A 23,415-nucleotide genomic window follows, 5' to 3' on the forward strand; every position below is an offset into this window, starting at 1 on the left:
CCATCAGAGACCTAATCCTCCTTGTCCTACAGAAATAGCTGCACTAATTGTGTGATTGCGAGGTGCAGAATTTAACCCTCAATATATTTGCCTAGAATCTTCACCCTTTCACAGATTTATTGGCAGCTATTTTCATCTTGTACAAAATCCAAGGAATTCATAGATTAACACTCCACAGGAAAATGATGCACTCACCAGGTAAAATAAAATTAAATCTGGAGCCACGCTGACTTGCTTTTAATGCAGCTACAGCCAAATAGGAATTCCCTACAGGAGGCCTGACTTTAGGAGGAATATGCCTTATCAAAGGCTCAGCTATTACCTGGGCCCCAGTCTTGGGAAGAGCCTTGTGTGGGTGGGTGGGTGGGTTTCCAATGTCAGTCTTTCCACCACAAAAGCACCGAGTCTGCCTACACAGATCAACTTGTAAGATGTGGCTATTAACACGCCCTTCAGGACTTGACCAGCAGACTGAAGTGTCTTTGTAAGCATTGTTTCACCTGTTTGAAAGCTGGGCTGACTGGAAGCATTCAGTACATGAATATTTTCACCCACTACAGAAAAACAAGGCTTTGTTAAATTAAACGGCTTTAATGATGTTTTACAGGAAACATTTCAGGCATGCAGCAATAAGCTGCATTCATATTTGACATTTACAAAATGTTATTATTTTAAGCCTGAACTTATAAAATACTTGCACTTAAATTCAAGCATATGAATAAGCCCATTTTTATTTTACAAAGTAGTTAATTCCAAGTACATGTTGAAATGGTGGAATAAATTCCTCCAACCAGGCTTGTTTTAAACAGCATAAAGGAAAAATAATAAAGCAGAATCTGGTTTTCAAGGAAAATACCACTAGAAATTAGCCAAGTTGATCACAGAAAACAATTATTAACAGCTCAACCAGAAATATAGATTGAGACAAAATAAACCTTTCAACTCAATAGTGACTGAAGCTCATTTTCCTTTTTTCCTCCCCTCATACCTGACCATCTCTTGGTTTTCATCCTAGGAAAAGAATTGTGGAATATTCCTATGAGCTCTACTTAAAAGATGTTGCTGACTCAATGGGAATTGGGAAGTAGCAGAAAAGCAAAGAAGCAGACCTTTGATGTCTTCTCCAATTCACATACAAAAGATATTTGAATCAATGGCAAATTCTGTCTGCCTTAGTCCACCAAACAAGTATCTATTAAAATCATGGAGACGCTGCCACAGTTTATGTATCCCATCAAACTCAGCTTCAGAAAATGCTGTCCAAATCTCGAGGCCTTTACACAAACAAACCTCACTGAATTGCCCAACATTCAGGTTCTTTCTATTTTACTCCAAGACCTCTTCCCTTTAGCTCAAGTGAACACTTCATACAAGTCAAACCAGCAAGACCTGGTTCATATTTAAGATTAATGTACTCAAGGAAATATCCCATCTCCAAGCCCTTTAAAAGTCAGAACTTCTGCTTTAAATAAGGAGGAATGCTGAAACAGAATAAAACTTCAGGTTTTACATTTTAGGTGGCCCAAGTTGACCATTAACTTTGCCCGACTTCAGACAGCAGGAAAGCTATTATGTTTCCATCCCTAATTGAAGGCATTTTCTGTTGGCTACAATTCTTCCATCCCAGGAGGGTAACCTGCTGTAGGAAATGTGCTAGGAATATGGGAAACAACAGGGTTGTCTTGCTGAAGACTGGCATGGTGGCAAAGAAAGGATTAGGTGACATGCAGCTGGATAATCCACACATGCCCAATAATCAGCCAAAATAACTTTCCCATTAAAAAAAAAAAAGAAAACAAAAGATCAATCCCAAGGCCAGAGGCTAGATACTACCAGCACCTGAAAAGAGGTCAAAGAAAACTATCCATAGTGGAAACTACCTAATCAATTACTCACTTCAGGATTTCCTGCTGCATTCAAAATCAGAACCCTGAAGCAGAAGATCCAATTAGTTCACAGATGAGAACTAATGCCCAGAAGAGCATGATTTCTGCTGACTAAAAATTCAGCTCCCCAACTTCAAAGCATAAATAAGGAAATTCAGAAATTCACATATTCCAGAGCCAGGAGCATCTATCATGGCCCCTACTGTCTTTGCTCTATGATCATCTCTGAAGAATAATATCCCTGGATTAAATCTGATACCTAACACATTTAGGAGTCTCCAAATTCCTAAAATTCATTTTCAGATGTATAAAAACCATTCTGTGCAAATGCTCCCTTCTTGAAGTCAGCTCAAAGGAGCTGGACAACAGGCATCTATTGTTTCTATCTTAATTCAAAACCTGTACCCAATGTCAGAACAGCTTTACTTGACACTGCCCTCAATCAATCATTAGAACAAATTACATTGTCTCTGAACCCTAAACAGGCAACAAAATGCATCAGATGACCTGCTAGCTCTCGTCCATCTCCAGTGTCTTTGTTCTCAGAATACAGAACCAGAGCTGTTTGCTGTGCTTCAGCTGAATGTGTAGTATTATAGATCTTTTTAAAGCAAGAGAGCAATGCCAACTGTGAAACAGAATGTACCAAAGTTTAACAACCCAACCTGAGTTTTGCTGTCTCCCAGACTTACCTCTCCTTCCTATGGACACCAGGGCTATGCAGCAAGTCCAAAGTACCCAAAGGAAGCACTAATCAGGCACCCATTGCAAACATAAGATTCATGTGATACCTTCCCTGGCATTAGCAACAATTTCCTGAAGTCCCTGAACTGCAAGACTATTTTTCATGGGCAGTCATGTCAAGCTGAATTTTCTAAAAGATCTGTTTCCTACAGATGTAGGTGTATAAATCTACAGCATTAAAAGCTCTGCACAGCCCAGATAACCCTATATTTCAAACTTCAAGGGCTTACATAGTTAAAGAATGTTGTTGAATAGCTGTGATTTATTCAACACTTTACTCCATGAATTAGCTCTTTTCCAGGTACTGCAGTCATGCTGTCATTAACAGATGTACCCCTAGCAAAAATGATGTCAAAATGGAGACAACCTAGTTACATAATTGTCCAAAATCTTTCAGAAAGGGCTTGTTGCAACTGCTATTCAAATAAAAGTTTACTACCTGAACTGAAAAACACATTAAAGAGTGACCATTTCAGAGGGATGATAAATTTATATATATAAACTTGATTCTCAGGTTATTACTTCAGATTTATAGCAGAGGAAATCTAATGAACATCTTGCACTCACAGTTTAAAATCATAATCTTCAAATATTTAATGCTCAAATAATAATGGCACCAAACAATGCATTCCTATTCCATATGACAGAGATGGCATTTAATGCTTTAAAAATGAAAAGTATATGAAATACTATTGCACATTTTCTTATTTATCAAAAAGGCTACAGCTAACAATTTCATTACATTTTGTTCCCAGGCAACTGTGAGGTAACTTACAGAGCATCAAGAATAATTTTTGAAGTTCTTTACAACCTCCCAGAGAATTCAAATATAATTTTTGAGAAAATGTTGAATCTTAATTATATTAACAAATATTTGTATGATTTCTCTTATTACTTAAACAAGCTGTGAAATATCTAAAATACTTCAGAATAAACTATACTAGATGGTTTTTTGCCGCTCTCTGTTTGCCTTTGAATTCTTAGAGGTGCAACCAACAAAGAAGCAATTTTTTCCCCTGAATAAGTAGCTGGATTCAACCTGATTTCTAAAACATCTGAGATAATGTGACTTTTTTCCCTCTATCAAAATGCTTTAGAAATACTGCCAAATAATTACTAATCAAGAAAAAAAAAAAAAAAATTGACAGCCAGCAACTGAGCTGACCAGGGATCAGAAAACAACACTCTCTTCTCCCATAGCAAACAGCACTTCAGTGGTATGTCAGATTTAGCAAACAGTTGCCTAATTATTTACTGTCACAGCCAGAGACATGATCAGCAGACAGAATTTGGAGACACACAAATATCTGGCTTTCAATTTCTAAAACAACAAGGTACTTGGTATTGCACGATCTTCAAAATCTGCAGCCTACTTTGGAAACAGAAACAGAGGAAGGGTAAAATTTCACTTTTCTATGTTTATAAAGGGCAGCTTTTATCTTCCTAAGTCAAACTGCCTGAACATCTTAATGATGCGGCATCATACGATCCCAAGCCTTCCAATACAGGCAATGAATTTTGTACAGCTGACTCTGCTAGTTACAGTACTCAACAGCTGGGACATAGATAATTTGGCACCCTGATAATGGCCTAGATGAGTATGAAGCATTCTGCAGACTGTAAAAAGAAAAAAAAAAGAACTATCAGCATTAAAATTATAGATTGAAGCTCATCTTATAAAACCAGCATAGTTCACGTTTGATTAAGAAATTTACTGAAGGAGGTGTTTACGAAACTGAGAAATTCAGAGAAATGGCACTCCCTCTTCAAAGCCTATATTGTAGCAATTCTTTTCTGATTAGATCAGCTTCCATAGCAAGTCATCAGAACAACAATCGCTGTAGTGAAGTCATACTACTGGGACTCAAATGGGAAATCATGACTGGCTTGAAAACACATTTTAGAAAGTAATGTGCTTTCCAGATTTCCAATACATCTTAATTAAAACAAGTCCAAACCTTTACCTTTGCTCCAAATGGCTGAATAAAATCTACCTTGAGCAGCAAAACACAGCATACCAATATACAAAATATGACACTTAAAGACAACAGACATTGGATCCTTCCAAATAATTTCAGGATTCAGGGGTCACTGAAAATGGCATATGAATGGACTTTGTGTGACCCCCACAATAAGATATACTCAAATACTTTCAGAAAGTGGTTTATTTCTTACAGAGATGTAAATTAGCTTTCAGAGTTTATTTAATTAAAATCCTATTGTTCCCCAACCTATAAAAACCAGACCTTTCAGTCCCATTCCTGATAAAACACCCATTGAAATAGGGAAAATTGGGCCTAATCTCTTTCCCAGAGAGAGATTTCCCTTGCTTTCTAAGCAAGTAATTGGTATGAGAAGAAACCTTATTAAACCTAATTCTAGCAGGAAATAAAAGGTGATCCAAAGCAGAAAAACAAGCTTTCTCAGTGTTTATTTAAAAAGTAAACAGCCTACTAGCTCCAAAATTTTGGACAAATCAGATCAGCTTCATATAAATTGAGGAGTAAAGAAAAATGAGAGAATGGAATAAAGACATGGTTTTGAAGATGATGGCAATCACCAAATGGTAATTATTTCTCAACCAAAATGCACTAATGCGTTTGAGTACAGAAACGGTGCACATGCTCCATTGCTGCACTGACACAATGGGCAACAGACACAAAGGAGTCATTAGTCAATACTGCTAATGACACATGAAATTGCAAGTGACACCAGTATAAAGTACACGCAGACCCAACAAGTTCTCATAGTCAAAATAACCATCTGTTGAGGGTTTATTATTCAAAATACTGCTACTAACAACACAGAATAAATAAAATCAATTATCAGTATCTTCAAATCAAGCTGTCTTAAACTATGCCACTCCCATTCCCATCAGTGGAAAACATTTAGCAAAAATCTTCAGGACTGATTGAAGACATACAGCTGAAAAACTTCAGATATGAAACATAACATCTTATTCCCTAACGTTACAAAAGGACTCAGCACTGCAAATGTCAGCATATGCTGTGACATGCTGTAAAAACTGTTTCAGGGATGAAGGTTCAGTGCGAACAGTTAACTCCATCCATTTCGCACTTGGATTAAAATCAGAGCTGTAACACTTTTGATAAGCTTCAGATTTAGTACTAGCAAATGTACTGAAAAACAGCAGTGAATCATCCAAACCATCCCTTCCATCCCGATATCCTTAAGAAATGAATGCAATTTACATTTCTAGCAGGGTTAATTTAGCTGCATACATCTTCACACTGATAAATGCCTTTTTCCTTATTTTTCTGTATTTGATAAAAAAACCTCAGGTGCTACATGAGCTAAGCTAATTCTTTGCCCTAGCCCAAAAAAACCCAAATAAATAAAGAAATAGGTAAAAATAAACCGAAGCTTTAAATATGAATGTACATCGAGACATAAATCCCTGTGTCCGCACTGCACTCGAAAAAGCGACTTTTAAACACGCGAGAGCGCCTGTCACACACTGGTGAGGTGACACGGTATTTATATCCATCGCACAAGCCGCCCACGTCCCTTGCTCCCAGACCGACCCTCGCAGGGACGCGGGGCCACCAATCGCCCCCACCTGGCCCCAGCGCCTCCCGGCTCCGCAGCCGCCACACCCGGCGTGGCAGGAGAGCGGCCGGGCGGGCGCGGCGGGGAGCGCTGCCCTACCTTTGTATCTCTCTAGGACATCTTCGTAGGCCTGCAGGTACTCCTGCTCCTCGGCGTAGAAATACGCGCCGGGGGAGAGGTAGCCAGCCATGGCCAGCCGCTCGCCCAGCCCTGCCCGCCTGTGCGGCTCCGGGCGGCCGGCAGCCTCGGGGATGGCACAAGAAAAGCCGCGGCAGCAGCCGGCAGGGGCGGGCGGGGGGAGGCGCTGCCAGCCCGGCCGAGGAAACGCCCCCGCGGGCGGCCGCTCGCTCGGGTTTCGGTAGCCGCCCCTCGGAGAGCGGAGGGGCGGCACCAGCCCGGCGGCGGCCGCCGCCTCCCCGCCGCAGACCCCGGCTCCAGCCCCGTGGCCGAGGCACCGCCCGCGGGGCCGGCGGGCTCCACCACCGCCTCCCGCCCGCCCCCCGCCTCCCCGCACGACGAGGAGGGTGGCGGCTGCCGGGGCGGGGGACGCGACGCCTGCAGCGCTGACGGCGCCGGTGGGGACACTGGGCTCACGGGCAGGGATCGAGCGGGGAGGGACCTCCAGCCGGCTGCCGGCGGGGCCGGGAGCTCCCGCAGTCCCCGCGGAGGGGCGGCCCCGCCGCAGGTGTCACCGCCGCGCCTGCGTTCCCCCGCTGTCCCCCGGCGCTGACCCCGCCGCCGGGCCCGCTGCCCTGCGGTCCCTGCTGCCCTGCGGTCCCTGCTGCCCTGCCCCCGGCCCGCCGCTGCCCGTCCTGCGCACCCTGCCCGCAGGGATCCGCGGGCGGTCGGGCCGGCTCCGCAACGCCCCAGTCGCGGCTGCATCCTGCGGCTGGTGGGAGCTCGGCTCCGCAGCGCTGCCCCCGCTAATAGCGCCGCTAGGAATGGTTACCCTGGGAAATGGTGTCCCGGCAGGGACCCCCAGTGGCGCGTATATAATCGGGGTGGTTGGGGAGAACAACAGCTGTGTCCCCGGGGAGCACTGAGGACAGCCGCATATTTCTGGGATTCATTTACAGGCGTTTTCCAGCTTTCGCCAGGGTGATGCGGACCTCCGCCCTATTTTCGACATCAATTGTCGCCGGGCCGTGGACCAGAGCCCGTCGGCGCCTGCGGCATACTGGGGCGGCTCCGCTCCGGTCCCCGTCCACCCCGAGCGCAGCCCCGGCCCCGAGCGGACAAAGCCCGGCCCTGGTCCCCCGCCCCTCACGGAGCATCATCGGCCGCCGCGGCCTCTCCCCGCGTTGCGGGCGGTCCCGTGGCGCTTCCACCCAGGGCGGCCGGGGGCTGCCTCGGCCTTGTGGGCCGGAAAAAGCGCCGGTCCCGCTGAGCCGCCCCCCGCCGCGGCTGCAGCCCCCGGCCGCTGATGCTTTTTCGCATGAAAGTTTAATGGGCGCACCTGCGCGTGTTTCGGCTCGCCTTCCACACGCATCAGTTCACCCAGCCGGAAAAGGCGGCCAAAGAGCTTAGTCACCGCCCGGCGGGGCCGCGCTCTGAAAGAGAAGGGACGGGGATCCCTCTGCCCCCGGCCGCCCCCTGCCCCGCCGTCCCCGACCGCGCCTTACCGGCGATGCGCAGCACGGCCCGCTCGGCGGGGTCCAGCACCGAGCCGCCCTGGATCTTCCGCTTGGACCGCTCGTGTTTGGGCAGATTCCAGGGCAGCGTGTCCCCCGGCGCCGGCGACACCGTCCCCGACCTCTGGCTGAAGTCCTCCTCGTCGGAGAAATCGGCGGAGGACGACATGGAGCATCGGTAGGACGCGTTGCCGGAGCTCTGCACGGGGAGACAGACAGACAGACAGGGTGCGTGGGGAGCAGCTCGGGTCGAAGGGCCTCAGGTGGCGCCGGCGAATACCCGCCCCGCGTGGCGTGGAAAAGCATCTCACGGGAAAAGGAGGATAGGGGAGAGGGCCGCCGCTCACCATTGGTGTGAATTTAGAGGGGGGAAAGGGTGCGTGTGCGGCGTGCCGAGGGTGATCCCCCAAAAAATAGCCGGTCCTTAGAGGGAGTGCATTTGGAGGGATGTCGGGATAGAGCCGTGGCCTGCGGCTGGGCAACCAGCTCGCAAATGAGCCTCCCACTTCCCCAACAATAAACCCAGCAGCAACAACAGCCGAAAAAAAAAAAAAAAAGCCACCAACCTTCCCGGCTACAGATCGAAGGCTTTTGGCTCCCCCGCCAGGACAAGGGGAAGATTTGCCATCACCGAGCTGCTGGTGAATCCGCCCCCGGGACAGACCCAGGCCCGCCGGGAGCCGAGGCGGGCTCTTCATTCATTACCGCCCCGGCCTCCCCCTGCCCCGCGCTGCCTAACGGGGGGCGCGGCTGGCTAACGGGGACGGAGCCGGGGAGGGAAGGAAGGAACAGGACTCCTCAGAGCAGCCCCTTCGGTCAGCAGGGCACGATGGGCAGCCTTAAGTCACACTTTGCCCGGCGACTTCGGCAAACAAACTACTGATCTCGGTGTATAAACTGTATCCACTTTTAGGCTTCCCAGCTACTCAAAAAAGAGCTCTTCCGGAAATGTAAATAAACACTGATGCAGGGAGAGGACGCTGCTGCCATGTCTGGCTTCCCTGTTTATGGTAAAGTGGGAAACGGAGATGTGTGAACAGTTTGGCACCATGTTCAAATTTAAGGTACATCATTAAACACGTTATCGGGACACAACGGACAGCAAGGTGCAATTACTTTTACTCTGTAACTTCAGATTGAAGGGATTTGTGGTTTCTCCAAGGCATGACACAAGAAAATGATGGGTGTGATTTGTCATTTCATGTGGGAGCTACGCTTACAGCCCCTTTCAAAAGTGCAACCTGATGCTCATCCAATTATTTTAAGTTTTAGGTGCGTGCTGTTGTCAACATTTGCAGGTGCAGTAGAATCATAGGCTCACATAATTGCTTGAGTTGGAAGAGACCTTTAAAGACCATCTAGTTCCAACCCCCTTGCTGGGGGCAGGGACACCTCCCGCTAGCCCAGGTTGCACAAAGCCCTATCCAACCTGGCCTTGAGCACTTCCACAGCTTCTCTGGGCAACCTGTTCCAGTGCCTCACTGGAACTTCATAGTGAAGGATTACTTCCTTATATCTAATCTAAATCTACCCTCTTTCAGTTTAAAACCAGCATATTTTGTTACACAGCAACAGCCCCATTCAGCCATTCTAGAGTCCAGATTTGATATTAAGCCAGATAGGATTTTAAGCTTGTATTGCAGCCCTTTTCACAATTTTTTTTCTATAAAGGGGCCTAAAGGGTACCTTTTCTTAAAGAAGAAATTTGTACAGTGATTGAGATATGATGAAATGTATTATTGTTGTCTAATTTTTGTTTTTTACTGTCAGCTGTCATGGGGGGTATTTTACCCATTTAAAACTCAGAATCTGCATAATCCAGAGAAACAACATGATGCACTCTTTGCTCTGCATAAAATTAAAAAATAATATATAGTTAAATAATCTGTTATAATACGAGGAGATCACTTATTAGTGTTTTTTCCTTCTATTAATGTTTTTCCTTCTATTAGTGTTTTTTCCTCTTCACTTCTATCCCAACTCTCTTTTCTCCTTGTAGAGTACTGCATGGTGAAGTTTGAAATGTGTGAGTTGTGAGGGAGGGAGTGAATACATAAAAACAATTAACTGAATTCTTGTTCACTGTATTGTGATGTAGAGAGAGCAAAAGGTAAGTGCAGAAAAACAGAAACATGAGATGTCTGATACCAGCTCAGATTTCTTTCATAATTAGTTTTAGTGCAGAGACTATTTGGCTGTCAGTTTGTATAATAAACTAAAACTGGATCTCATAAAGCAGAATGGTCACATAGAGGGGTCTTCCTGATAAGAGCTGGAAGTGCTCAGCTTGCTGCAGGGCACTTTGCTGTTCCAGCTGGGGCTACCAGGGCCTCTCATGTGCTTAGTCAGGGATTAGGTTCCTTTGAGCCTGTCCTTAGCTCCAGATTTTGCCATAGAAGAGAAAGTGTTGCCTTTAATCCCAGCTCTGAACATCCTGCTTCAGGCCTGTACCTTCTTTTGGCTGATCAGCAACCCTCAGTATCTTTGGATCACATAGACCCACAGAGACAGATTCTGACTTTCATCTTTTTCACCTTCTGCGTTTCTAGCTTATAATATGAAAGTTAGAAAGAGACCAAACACAGTGAGGTGCTACAGCAATAGTTTGTTAGTATTTATGTAGCAGCTTGAAATATGGAAGAACAAAGTACAATAGCAATTGCTATTGAAGTTTTGGGGAAAGATCTCTCGACTCTCAGATTTATTTTTGAAAATAAGCTATAAATTTTATCCATTAGGGTTTCCTTTTTTCAAAAAAGGTCTTCACAGCCCATTATTATATTTCATAACACCTCCTCCTACCTGTAGAAGCCAAAAGCAGTGTAGAGTGGTCGTTCATTGTGCACCAATAATCTACTGAGATGTCAGTTTTAGGGAAGAGGAGTCTGCCTTTTAGTCTGCTCTGCTACAACACTGGAAGATAAGCTATGTGAGAAGACTCCACTCGTATTTTATGAGAATCAAACTGAACAGGCAATGGTAGAGCAGTCTTTGGCATCTGTGTATATTACAACTAGCTATCTGCTTTTCAGTTATCCTACCTTAATTGATACATGCAGTAACCAAATGAATAATCAAAACCCACTTTAGCTTTTTAACTCTTCAATTACCATGTTGTTCCATTTTCAGAGCAATGTAGGAAGTTCAGAAAGGAATTTTTCATAACAAAAAAATCTGGAAAACATTAAGAAATGTCAACTTCTGACTTAATGACAGTCTACTTTCTTATTCAGCATGGAGATACTTCTGAGTAATGTGTCCACAGAGATATTGAGCACCTAGGTATTTTTTACTTTGCTATTCCAAAGGTGTTTATAACAGACTGAACAACTTTGAGTAAATTAACAGTTTTGATATGAATTCTGTAATTGTTCCTCTTTTGCACACAGACACTGTTTGTGTACCATTCATGCCACTGGACTCCACGTTTCTAGCATACACATTTTCCATGATAGAGTTGTAAAGCCCAAATAAGCATTCCTTGTTATCAGAGCAACATATTAAGCAGCTTAAAAATAGGAAATAACGCAGAACATCTGTACTATTCTGAAAAAAGTTCCTGGCCCATAAGGACAACACGTAGGAAAAAAAAGGTTGCTATATTCTGTTAAAATCAGAATATGTAAGGCACTTCTGTTATTTCTGTATAAATTACATGTCTGTGTGCAAGCAAAAAACATCAGTTAATAATACACAATGCTTTTTGGGGGTGACATGAGTGAAGTGTCTGTTATATCCCTCAAAATATTGATCATCCTTACTTAGCCTACTCTTAGGGACTTTGCAAGGGTCAGGACTTGAAAGCCTATAAGGTCACAGCCCAGTTGCTGTAGCTGTTTATTCTCTGCCTCCGATAGCGCGCTGCAGCCTTTGGCCTCTCTGCAGCCCCGCGGCTGCTCCGCAGGAGCGGCTGCAGCCGCAGCGCTCTTTGCGCTCGGGGCACTGAGGGCTCCACTCGGCCCGGCGGAGCGGGCAGCATCCAGAGGCGGGGATGCAGGCGGGGCTCCCTGGCACGGTTCGCTGCCGGTGCCGCACGGGGGTGCACAGCGCACGCCAGTCCCGGGAGCGGCGCAGCGCAGAGCCGAGCTCCCTTTGCCGCTGCCGGCGGGCTCCCACACATCAGGGGATTTGCAGGAGCCGCCTGAGAGCCAGGCTGGCAACCGTGCGGTAAAAGCAAACTGATTTCCAGTAACGGGAATGATTTGAAAGAAGCATTTCGTATACTTCTTATTAGAGGGATTCGGCCAAGTTCCAAGGCATGATTTCCCCTGAGGAGGGAAAGAATTGCTGTTTGTCATGGGTGAGGCACAGCAGAAGATCAGGTAGAGACTGAGTGGAAGATGGTGTAGCTGACAAATGGTGTAGAGCATTGCACACCACCAGAGAACAGGAAAGCACCTGGAAATAGGAGCTGAAAGGGTCGAGAACAGCGGGTACTGCACACTGTCATTCCCGGGGAGGGAAGCATTAGCCTAGGTCAGGTTTCAAATTCGGTCAGGCAAACCAGCTGGGAAAAGCTGCTGCAAGGCTGATACCAAATTATCTTCATATTACAAAAATTTCCCAACCCTATGACACATCAGAGATTGTGCTGGCCAGCTGAATTCTAATCAAATAGTTTGTACTTTCACATTTTATCTTTAAGAAGATTGTCCACTGCAGTGAGTCCTTTCATGCTGTTTTTTGGAAGCTGTGGAAAGTACAGGTCAACACTGACTGACATTTAATTTTCAGTTTTGTTACGAGTTATTTATATTTCACTTATACTAAACTATCTCAGAATTCCTGGGATATATTCTTTTTTATTATACTCATTGCAGGAAATGGATAAATATCAACAGAAATTAAGCACTAGAATAATGATTTTACTCAGTGTGCTTCAGCAAAATTCCTTTTAATTTAAAATAATTTAGAATATCCATTGAAAGTGAATGGCTATTTTTGTCCTTTAACATCCCAGACTGAATGATATTAAAGTGGATCAACTTTTAAAGTAAAATAACAAATTTAACAAATTTAAGACAAAATCTAGGGCAACTGAATGTTCCCATTAGTAAATCTTTACCACTTTAACCTGGGTAGATGATAATGCAATGCAGAACACAAAACATCCAATGTATGTAATCAAGCTATGTGAGTCCCTTGGGATTGCATGTTGTCAGAAGTGATCAAAATTCAAAACACACACAAATTAGAGTACCAACAAGGACAATGTAAAGCCAGTGATGATGAACTTTAAAAAAATCACCAGTGGAAATGTAGATATAGGAAATTAATATTTTTCTTTGGTTCCATGCCACTCACTTAAGAGGACATCCATACGTCCAAGTACCTATGTTATCAGGAAATATGGAAATTACTATAGAGTTTCTGGGTTTGTATTTATTGTCATAAAACAATTAGCAGAAAGCTGGAAGGCAAATACACTAAATCTGAAATTCCTGATCATCCAGGGTCTGGCTCTATGTTAAACTGTCTTTGCAAACAGGTAGGCTTTTCAAACATCAATACAATTCCCACCTGTTCTGTAGAGAGAACTTACATTCTTTCTTTCTAAAGGTAGGAGAAGATGGAAATAAGCATTCAGGGTTTATTCTATCATCCATGTTTTAGAACTAAATTTGAAGACTCAATCCAGAAATCAATCAACATTAAACTATTTGAAAATACATATTCTTGTAGTTACAGACACCAGTTTTAATAATTAGAGATTTTTCTCTTATCAAATCAATTTTGAGTTTCTTTTTCTTAAGTTTGCTTGAAAATATTTCCTTCCCAAGGTTTAATTTTCTTAAAAATTTTTAGTCTTAGCTGACTGGAGAAGCCTCAGAGCAAGATTATGAAAACATCCAGTAGTTATTTGTAAACACTAAAAAAAATCCCAGTGATCTTTTTTGAGAAGACTGTAAGCTTTGGGATGGATACTTCAAATATGAATATGCTTTAAGCTAGACATAAGTCTTTTGCCATCTTTGTTAAAAATCTGCCTACATTTGTCAGAGTGATAAGTCTTTGAGGTATAAATATCATCTGCTATCCCTGGCATCAGGGAGTATAAAGTAAAGCTTTTAAAGTTTGTGTTTGATCTCACTACTCTGTCAGGAAAACTGCTGCAGAACTTCCTGCCATCTTGATTACAAGTGATCTTCTAGTTGCCACCTCAACCTTATTCCTGGTCTTTTGGGGGCTTTTTGCAACAACAATGTTCATTTCCTTAAATAACCTTTTTGCTTCCCCAGTGTATTCATAGCCTGCATATTATCTCCTATCACCTTCTTTTGGTTCTGCTGAGCAAGTGAACTTCTTTTAATCTCTCCTTACCTACTAGCACTTCTTCCTTGTAAAGGTAAATATTTTGATTTAACTATTCTTAGTGTTCAGGTAACTACCAATGTTATTTTACCAGACTTTTTAAAACAGGGTTCAAATTTCTCAACTAAAATGTCTTCAGTGTATCACCTCTGAAAAATCCCTTCAGATTGACACCCCCTAAACAGAATCTCTCAGGGGTTTCAGATCTGCCAGACCAATACCCCACCATCACAGAATGACCAAGCAAATTTCACCCTCACAGCTCTTACCTCCACAGCTGGGACACCTACCATCCCCACCAAGGAGCTAACCAGGATCCTTTCAGCTTGGAGATCCAGAGGAAAAACTAATCTTTGCATTTAATCGTTGCTGGCCATGGTTTCAGGTTGATGGCAATGTGGACAAGAGGCATGGAGAGCAGGGCAAGGCAGGCACCAGGCCTGAGAGGCAGGAGACTCTTGGTTTGTGCTCTCCGTGACTCGCTCGGCCGCGCGCAGGCAGCGAGAGGGAGGAAGAAGCTGTGATGAGAATGTGGAGAGAACAAACACCGGAACCAGCATGCTGCAGGAAAGGGCTGCAGGAATACACCGGGACTGAGAGCCTGGGGGACAGACCGACAGAGTCTGGGAGCTGCAGCTGGAAAGCATTCAAGGGAGCAGCAGACTCTGTGGATAAGGACTACAGGAGAAATAGACCTGCAAGGTAACTGTTGGATTAGTGACCATCAGTGCTGGAGGAAGCGGACTGGGGAGAGCTCAGGGTCTGACATGCTGGCATGAATCTGGAGTTGCCTCTGCAAGAGGCATTGAACAAGGCAGTTTCATGAACAAGGAGGGTATCAACTGTGTGTGTGAAGGTTTCAGAGAAGACAGACAAGAGCCAAGGAATGTAGTATGCAACCAGGGGCCACAGGGAGGCACAGAAATCAGACTGCTTGAACAAATGCCTCAGAGCATGAAAGGACTGACCAGGTGAACCTGGGAAGGGCTGTGACATGAAGGACTGAAACAAGAACTGGCAGAGCAAGAGCAGAAGAGCCAAGGTCAGCAGAGGAGTGAGGACCGGACAGCAAGGAAGGAGCAGAGGCAGGTCAGGAGCAGGCTGGAGGACTCATGGCAGAAACAGCCACACTTGGGAAGAACGAGCACAGGAAAGCTCATTGCCCTAAGAAGCCTGAAAGGAAAGGGAAATTTCACCCCCACTCCGGCCATTAGCAAATATCTGAGAGTTCCTCTAGAAAAAAAATACCTCCTCCCTTGTGTTACTGATTCATATGAGGAATACAAATGCCATCAGTCTCTCCCTGAAATCCAACAGAATTTTCCATATTGTAGTCAAAGTGTTAAAACCTGCCAATGAGCTACACAGCTGAGCTTTTCCACTTTGTTTTTAACAGCAGTGGGAAATTAAACACAATGTTCCTGTTAAAGTACTTTTCTTAGGGCTGCAAAGTTAAGTACTAATCCCAGACTTAAGGTTCACCATGCAGCCTTGCTTCAGCCTGTTTATTTGTCTGTTACGATGCAGTCATAATGATGTGATCATATACTATTACATCCTCAGTAATTTTCTTAATAAAAGTCTTGCTCTTATTTACTGCAAATGATGGGTGATATTCACTCCACAAACAGCTATTCAGTATTTTGTTTGTTATCCTCAGTTTAATGGGCAGCCCTAGAACTTACTTCATGCTATTCAAATACCACTGTGAAAAAGGAACTATTATTTAATAGGCCGGGTTTTTGTGCTCATCACTACAGTAGTATCTGACTGCTTCACTCCCATTACAGAGGATGCAAAGTAAACCAGGAGGTCAATTTTTTTTGCCTAGGTCAAATTGAGATGCCAGGGATCTGCCTTTTAAGAGCCATTAATATTACATATCAATAATACTCAGACTACAGCACTGAACACAGAGTTCAGTGGTGAATGGCAGTTTAAGAACTTCTATAAACCCAGCTACATGCTTTGATTTAGGCACTTAGAAAATGGAAGATAAAAAAAAGTTTTAAACCAGCTGTTCAGCTTATTTAGTGTCCCTGTGCCCACCCTTCAATCTCCAAAGAAGCAGTCTCTCTTTTTAAAGAAATAAGAGATCCTCTGTCTTCCTGCAATCTCCTGTTTTATTCATTTATACACTTTACAACTTCTGCAGCAGAACTCCTACACGTAAGAGTCATCCTAAGAGCACTTCCACCCTGTGGTGAATGCAGAGTACATCCTGTGAAAAGGCAGCACACCATCATACAATTAAAGCCTGTATGACAACGCAGATGCATAATCCACCGAATTACAGCTGCACGTGTAACCTTAATTCCAGTGCTTGATAATATCTGAACACTTGCCTCTGCCAAACTATTCTTTCAACATCATACCCATGTGTAGTGTTATATATAAATACAAATGGATAAGGGAGTCCCTTGCTATATAAAGATGTACTTTTATGTGCCACAGTAGGATGTTACACAATACAACTCTGAAGAGTGACTCTGGTGGCAGTAAAGGAAAAGGAAACATCTGCATTTAGACTATAATTACTATGCATCTGTGAGACAATTACTGGTCATTTTAAGTTGTGCAAACAACACTATCAACAAGATCAGAGCTGATTAATTTTTTTAACCAGCTTTCAGCTACTGTACAGAATTTACCATTTATAATCACATACATAAAACATTTTTTCTTACAGTTAAGACTGCTAGCACATTTTAGCAGCTTAGGTTTCTATTACTAGCTCTTCCAGAAGGACACTGGGATTTATAAAAGAAAAATTCTGAACAGCTAAAAATTCAATTTCTCAGTGAGGCTGTGCTGCCTGCATGTAGTAAAATTTTATCAATGAACACAAAATTCCAGTTAATAGAAATCATGGCAAAATGATGGTGGCAAAAAAAAAAACAAAAAACCCTGACATTTTTCAAGCCAGAGTCTCACAACTCTATTTCTTAGATACAACATTTGAATAATATTTTCTCTCATTCACTTCTAATTTAGTAGCAAGTGAGCTTCAGCTCCAAGGATGAAGGGTGCACTTTGACCCTCTTTGAAAACTTTAGATGGAAGAGAGTTAGACTGGTTTAAGTTCTCATCCCATTTTCACTAAATAAGCATTTGCCTTGGGAATGAAAGTTGGCTCATACAAAATAAAAATTGTATGAAATCAGCTCACCTATCAAGAAAAATCCTGCAATATTAGAGGGCTCTGCCCACAGGTAATAATAATTTGCAATGGTGTACAGAAAAATAACAGATTTTATGTTATTTTCAACCACTTAATTATAAATCTAAGTAAACATATTCAAAACAAGTATGATCTGTCACCACAGGGGACAATCAATTCAAATGACCTCAACCCTCCAAGTAAGAGTTAGCAGTGAAGTCAGTTAAGGTCCTCTAAATACAGATTTGTACTGTTACTGCTATGCTTATTTCTTGTGTCTTTTTTCATTAATGTGTTATCAATTATTAGCCCTATTGCAATTAACTTGTTTCTTTTGTACTGTGCTTAATAGCTCTAGTACCTCAGTAAAGGAAAAAAAAGCACTAGAAAGACAACAATAATTTTAAATCCCAGATCTAATTCTTAACATATCACTGTTGTGTTTTAGGAAAAAGTAGTTCTAAAATAGTAATGCAATCACCTCTAGGGCCTAGTGAAAATCATGGCAATACGCCTTTAAGAAATCCCTTCTAAAACCTAAACTGCCTAGGAGCTGGGCAGAAGGAGTGGAAGAAATGGGCAATTGCTGTAACGCAATGGATGAGCTGCAGGGTGGAGAGGGAAAAGCAGCCAAGAGGAAATGGGGAGCAGGCAGCAAGGGAGGAGGTCACAGAAACTGGAAGAGCAGTGGGAAAATGAACTCTTTGGGCAAAACTGTTTATGAAGTATTTATCAGAGGGGAGTTATTTTCTATAAGAAAAGCCATAAAACAGAGCAGTCCAAAACAGAGATGTAAACAGTCTCTTGGAAAAAGAATTAACTTCAAAGTCAACCTAATGGCCACTGAAAGCTTTCTCTTCATTTCAAACATGACTGGATTTAGCATTAATAGTCATATTTGCAAAGATCCTGTGCACCTAAAATAGTTTTCTTGAGATATTTATAAAAATGTTTAAGATAGCCAGATGCTTAAATCTTGTTAAAAACTTTATGAAACCATCACCTAATAAACTGTCAGGACCATCTCAAAATCCCCATCAATACCTTTTAAGTCTTTGCCCTGGTTTCAGCTGCAGTAGAGTTCTTTTGATTCCTAGTAGCTGGTACAGCACCGTGTTTTGGGTTTAAGGTAAGAGTAATGTTGATAACACATTGATAATTTAGTCATTGCTGAGCATGGCTGACACTACATCAATGACTCTTCATCTTCTCATGTTGCCCTGCCGGCACAAGCAGCTGGGAGGTGACACAGCTGGGACAGCTGACCCCAGCTGACCAAGGGGATGTTCCACACCATGTGGCATCATGCTGAGCAACAAAACTGGGGAGCTGACTGAGGGTGGCAGCCTCCTGTTCAGGGACTGCCTGGGCATTGGTCAGTGGGTGCTGTGCAGCTGCACTGGGCATCACTTGTTTTGTACATGGTTTCATAATTCTTATTATTTTCCCTTCCTTTTCAGTCTGATTAAACCTTCTCTCTACCCACAAGTTTTATTCTCCATCCTACTGGAGGCAGTGAGCAAACAGTTCTGTGGTGCTGTTCATGTTTAGCTGCATGCCAGGCTAAACCATAGCTGTCTTAAAAACGAAAAAAAATGCAGTTCTTATTTCCCTTTTTATATGAATTCCCATGTTCCCTGTGTTTGTTCCTTTTGGCTGTGCTCAGATTGTCCTGAGAGAGGACCCGGGCATGTGTGTGTGCACACGTGCGTGCAGAATCTGACAGCTCACAGCCCTGCCATACCTTTGAGAACGTTAATATAACGTTAATAAAAATGCTGAAAGTGAAAGATGGCATGATAGTGTTTTGCCAAGTTTGCTTCTAAATGCAATTCACAGGAGACACAATCCAGCATGAGCAGATGTCTCCAAAAGAAAGAAAATACGAATGCAATCTATAGATTAAATAGCTAATAGTTGGAAATAACCAAGTCTTGTGCAGAGTGATGGGCAATATTTGCATCTCATGTTTTAGGTCATTCAAATAGCATGTAAAGGACATAGTGGTACTGGAAAATTAGTACATAACATCAGAATAAGAATAAATGGGAATTAATGAAACTAATATTATTTAATGAGACATATTAAAAACTCCTAAAGGGCCCTGTAGAACAACTTTATCCATATAAAAAAAATATTCTCAATTAAGGTATCAGAAATGAGAGACTTCTGATACTTCTATGAATTCTTTGGTATCAGATATTTTAAAAAACTCCTAAGTATTTTTCAGACAGAAATCTAACACTGATTTTCCCTTAAGTTCTAAGGTTTAAACACAACATATAAGTAAACAAGGATAGCTGAAAAGACCATGAATGGGACAGTTTATGGTTTTACATGCATTAAAAATTGATCAAACTTTGCTTTCATGGTTTCTTTATCAGGGTATTCGTAGTGCAAGTTTCACTTTGGCCATGGGATTAGTCTCAGTGGAGCCAAATGAAGCTACCCACATCAGGTTTTTTTCACATGTGACCTCCCAGAAATCTGACCTCTCTCTGTTTTCCTTGTAGTGACTTATAGTGATGCTGCACCCACTCCTAAGGAGCTAAATTGCTTCAGCAAAGGCCAGTCCTTAAATAATTAGAAACAGGTAAATTAGGAGATCCTGACGATACCTCAGCAGTGCTTCTGAGATCATTGTTTGTCATCAGTTTATTCTTTGTAGGTTATTTCAGAGATACTTTTCTTTGTAACAATATTCACTAGTTAATCACCTCAATACATGTTGTTACTACAGTTCTGGGGCAAAATAGATCATCTTTGGATGTGTAAAGTACAAGACTTTTGAGTAGAAAGAGGGCTTTCACATCTGAAAGTGAAGAAAACAGGTTTATTTATCATCCTGTCTCTGCAGTCTCATGTACCATGTCTTGGAGTGATTATGACAAACAAAACTGCAAATTTTGGTGCTACATGTCATGATTGCAAATAGTCCTGGTGGCTGCATGAGTCATTGAGGAGCCTTTCAAATCGTTTAACAATTGAGATGTCAAAAGATGCTGCTTTGACAGCATCTCTTTTCAATTATGTTCATAGTCATACAAACATTGCTTGGCAGAACTGTACACCCAACTGACCCTACAGCTCAGGAGCCACATCTGTTTACACAAACTCAAGGCCACCTATGAATAACCTGCAGTATTTTATGCTTTGCTTCAGAGCAGAAGCACTATTTAAAATATAGACAGTATTTTCAAAATGCTTGTAAAAGAACCCTCAGTTTAAAATGTGCCCTGGAGAAGTATTGCTAGGCAGCAACATAGTCACAAGAGATTTTTGCACATCCTTCCACACCTTCAGAAAATTTAACAGAATCAGGTACTCAGTTTGTGATAGGAGCAATATGAAACACTCCCTTGATTTGCATGCAATCACACCAACCTAAAAAACACTGTTCTGTTTGTTCTTAAGAGTTCTCCACTGTGTTCAAAAATTCAAAGCACACATGAGTAGTAGGTATGTGTACTTCCTCCATATGAAGCTGATGTAAAGCTGTACCTATAGAGAATGTCAGCACAAATAATACAGCCACTAAGGAGAGGGTGACCTAGAGGGCATGAGGTATAACAATGTGCCCTACAAGGGGAAGCCTCAGCACTAGGTTCATGTTGCACTAGAATAAGATAAATAAAAATGAAAATGGCTTATGTACAGTTTGGCAAGGATCAGTATTAGCACAAAATAGACTTAATATCCCCATTAACAACCTGGAAGGTGTAAAAAAACCATTAAATTTTCAGAGAAAACTAATGTTCTATTTCTGCAAACATCTCCTCATACAGATATTCAAGTGGAGTAATTATTGTCTTCAGCAGGATTACTCCCATCCAAACAATTACAACTAATTTAGTTCTGACAAGATCAGGAACAATACTGGAAAGATCTCAGATTGCTATGCAGGAAGTAAAAAATAATACAAGCAAATTCAGATAATTATAGCAGCAGCTAGGAAACTGCAAAACAAGATTCAGACACAACAAAACCAACCAAATACAAAATAGTCAAACTTAACAAGAATAAGTAAACCTAGCATCTAAATATCCACCAGAACCTTAAATGAAATATCTGAAAAGTCTTTATGCATATACCTTAATATGACAACAAAACAGGCTAACATATTTCAGGGCTTTAAATTTTGCTGGAGCAAAGAAAAAGCTTTCCCTAAGGTTCTTTTATAGTTACTTTGGAGATACCATTCTTGTCAGAAGAAAAAGGGACAAAAAGGCATGAGGAGGGATAAAAAACAAAAAGGAGAACTGTTTTATGAGAAGAAATTATATCTTCTGGTTGGCAGACATCATACAGGACTTTTTTCAAGTGATGACACAGCAGAATATGGCCATAATGTAAACATCAAGACAACAGATTATTTATTTAGAGCGGTTCAAGTGGGCAGAGCTAGGAATATCAGGAGGGAATAGGTGAAAGAAATTATGCAGATTAACAAGAGCATTTCTGGCACTGAATCATGTAAAACCGTACAAAGATGAAGGTCAAAAGTCTCTCAGCTTCAAGACATTGAGACTAAGTGGGATGAAGATGCAATAAACTGCAGGATGGACATCTTGGTGACTGCCTGGAACTTCACAACACTGCAGTGATTTGTCACGGCAATGGCATAAACCTTACTCACCCTGTCACCATGGCATTAATAATACACTCAAAATAACTTACAATGTCCATGAGAAATTAAATTGGTGACTTATGTTTTCTGGATTTTAGTATAATAAAGATAATTTATTCTTTTTTGGTAGAAATGTGCACTCATCAAGGCTGTAGAAGGAAAAGCTATCAAAAGAACTATGTAACTGTATAAAAGATACACTGCAAAAGCAATTTAAAGGAAGTGACGTAATAGTGACAGCACTGAGAGAAGTTTTCTCTAAATCTGGGATTTATTGTTTCTCTGAAAGCTAGGACACCCTAGGACACAGTGGTAGATCTTCTTCAGACACAGCAGACACATGAAATGATCCAAAAGTGAAGTTACATAGTAACACTGCACATTTGCTATTCTTATATTTTTTATTTTTCTGATCCTTAAATCCCTGACATGTTACTGACTTTTGGAAAAAGTAGGGCTTTCTTAGCATAACTAATCCATTTTTCCAAACTTGTTTTGCTGCTTACACCATTTCTACAGTTTTAGCTCTTTAATTCAGTGGCACTGATGCTCTTTTTCCAATATTGGTACTCAGAGGCATTGGTTACAGCCAATTGGTTACAGCCTCAGCAGTGACAGTCAGGCTTAGCCTTGGCATGGGCCTACCATGGGAAAAAATACAAACAAACAAAGAAGAAAGGGAATTTTAAAAAAATCAAAAAAAACAAAAAAAAAAACAACAAGAGGAGTGGTATGGAAAATAAGAGTTGATGATGGAAGAGGTAAAGGAAGGATAACAAAGTAGGGAAAGGACCCTGAATGTGAATAATGAAGTGAGGGAGCCTGGTGGGAGGCTGGAGACTTAGTATGAGTAACAGAGCAGGACAAAGTAGTCTAGAAAGAAAGATAGGATGGGAGTGAAAGGGAGATGGCTGAGAAGAAAGTGAGAGCAGATCCTTTAGGAAGAGTACAAGACAAACCAATCATATCAAATTAAACACAGAAACATGAGCAGTGTAAAATAAACCATAAATAGAAGCATGAGAGAAGAGGAAAATGGGGACTAGTGAAGTGAAAGCAGAGAAACGAATTCAGATACTAGGTAAAAATTCTGGCAGTTGTTGGCAGCCATGACTTTCTTTGCAGAAGTTGCTTGTTCTCTCAGGAAATGTAATTCTACTAAGGAACGCTTCCTCAAACCATCTTCAGAGCTCACTGATAATTCTTGGTGCTCAGTTAACACCAGTCTAGCAAGGCTCAGTTATGTTCCAGCAACTACAAGATAATCTGGTTTAGGGTATTCTCAGTAATTACCTCTTTAATAATACTGACTTTACAAAAGTTGTTTGAGCTCCATAACACTGGCACAGAAAAGCTCTTCAGAAAATGTGTCAAAGCAATGAGCTCATTAAAAAGAGAAATGCATTATGCCTACAGGACAGAACAGGTCTTCATGCAAATTTACATTAGGAACTGTATGTCTCAACAAACTGTCATATTTCCATA

General features: G+C 42.1%; 1 protein-coding gene across 8 annotated transcripts in view; it reads right to left on the reverse strand.

Moving 5' to 3' along the window:
• Window positions 1–23,415, reverse strand: part of LOC115902774 (dystonin-like) — a 289,291-nt gene that overhangs the window by 248,756 nt on the left and 17,120 nt on the right. For 6 of the 8 annotated variants that reach the window (XM_030946564.1, XM_030946561.1, XM_030946560.1 and 3 more), the window contains exon 4: window positions 7,823–8,030. In XM_030946564.1, the coding sequence (XP_030802424.1) occupies window positions 7,823–8,030 (208 nt within the window). Of the gene's footprint in view, window positions 1–6,299; window positions 6,391–7,822; window positions 8,031–23,415 lie in introns of those variants that run through there. The other 2 variants (XM_030946568.1, XM_030946567.1) reach the window with 1 other exon arrangement.

This window comes from Camarhynchus parvulus, chromosome 3 (genome assembly GCF_901933205.1).
Source record: "Camarhynchus parvulus chromosome 3, STF_HiC, whole genome shotgun sequence".
Lineage (NCBI taxonomy): Eukaryota > Metazoa > Chordata > Aves > Passeriformes > Thraupidae > Camarhynchus > Camarhynchus parvulus.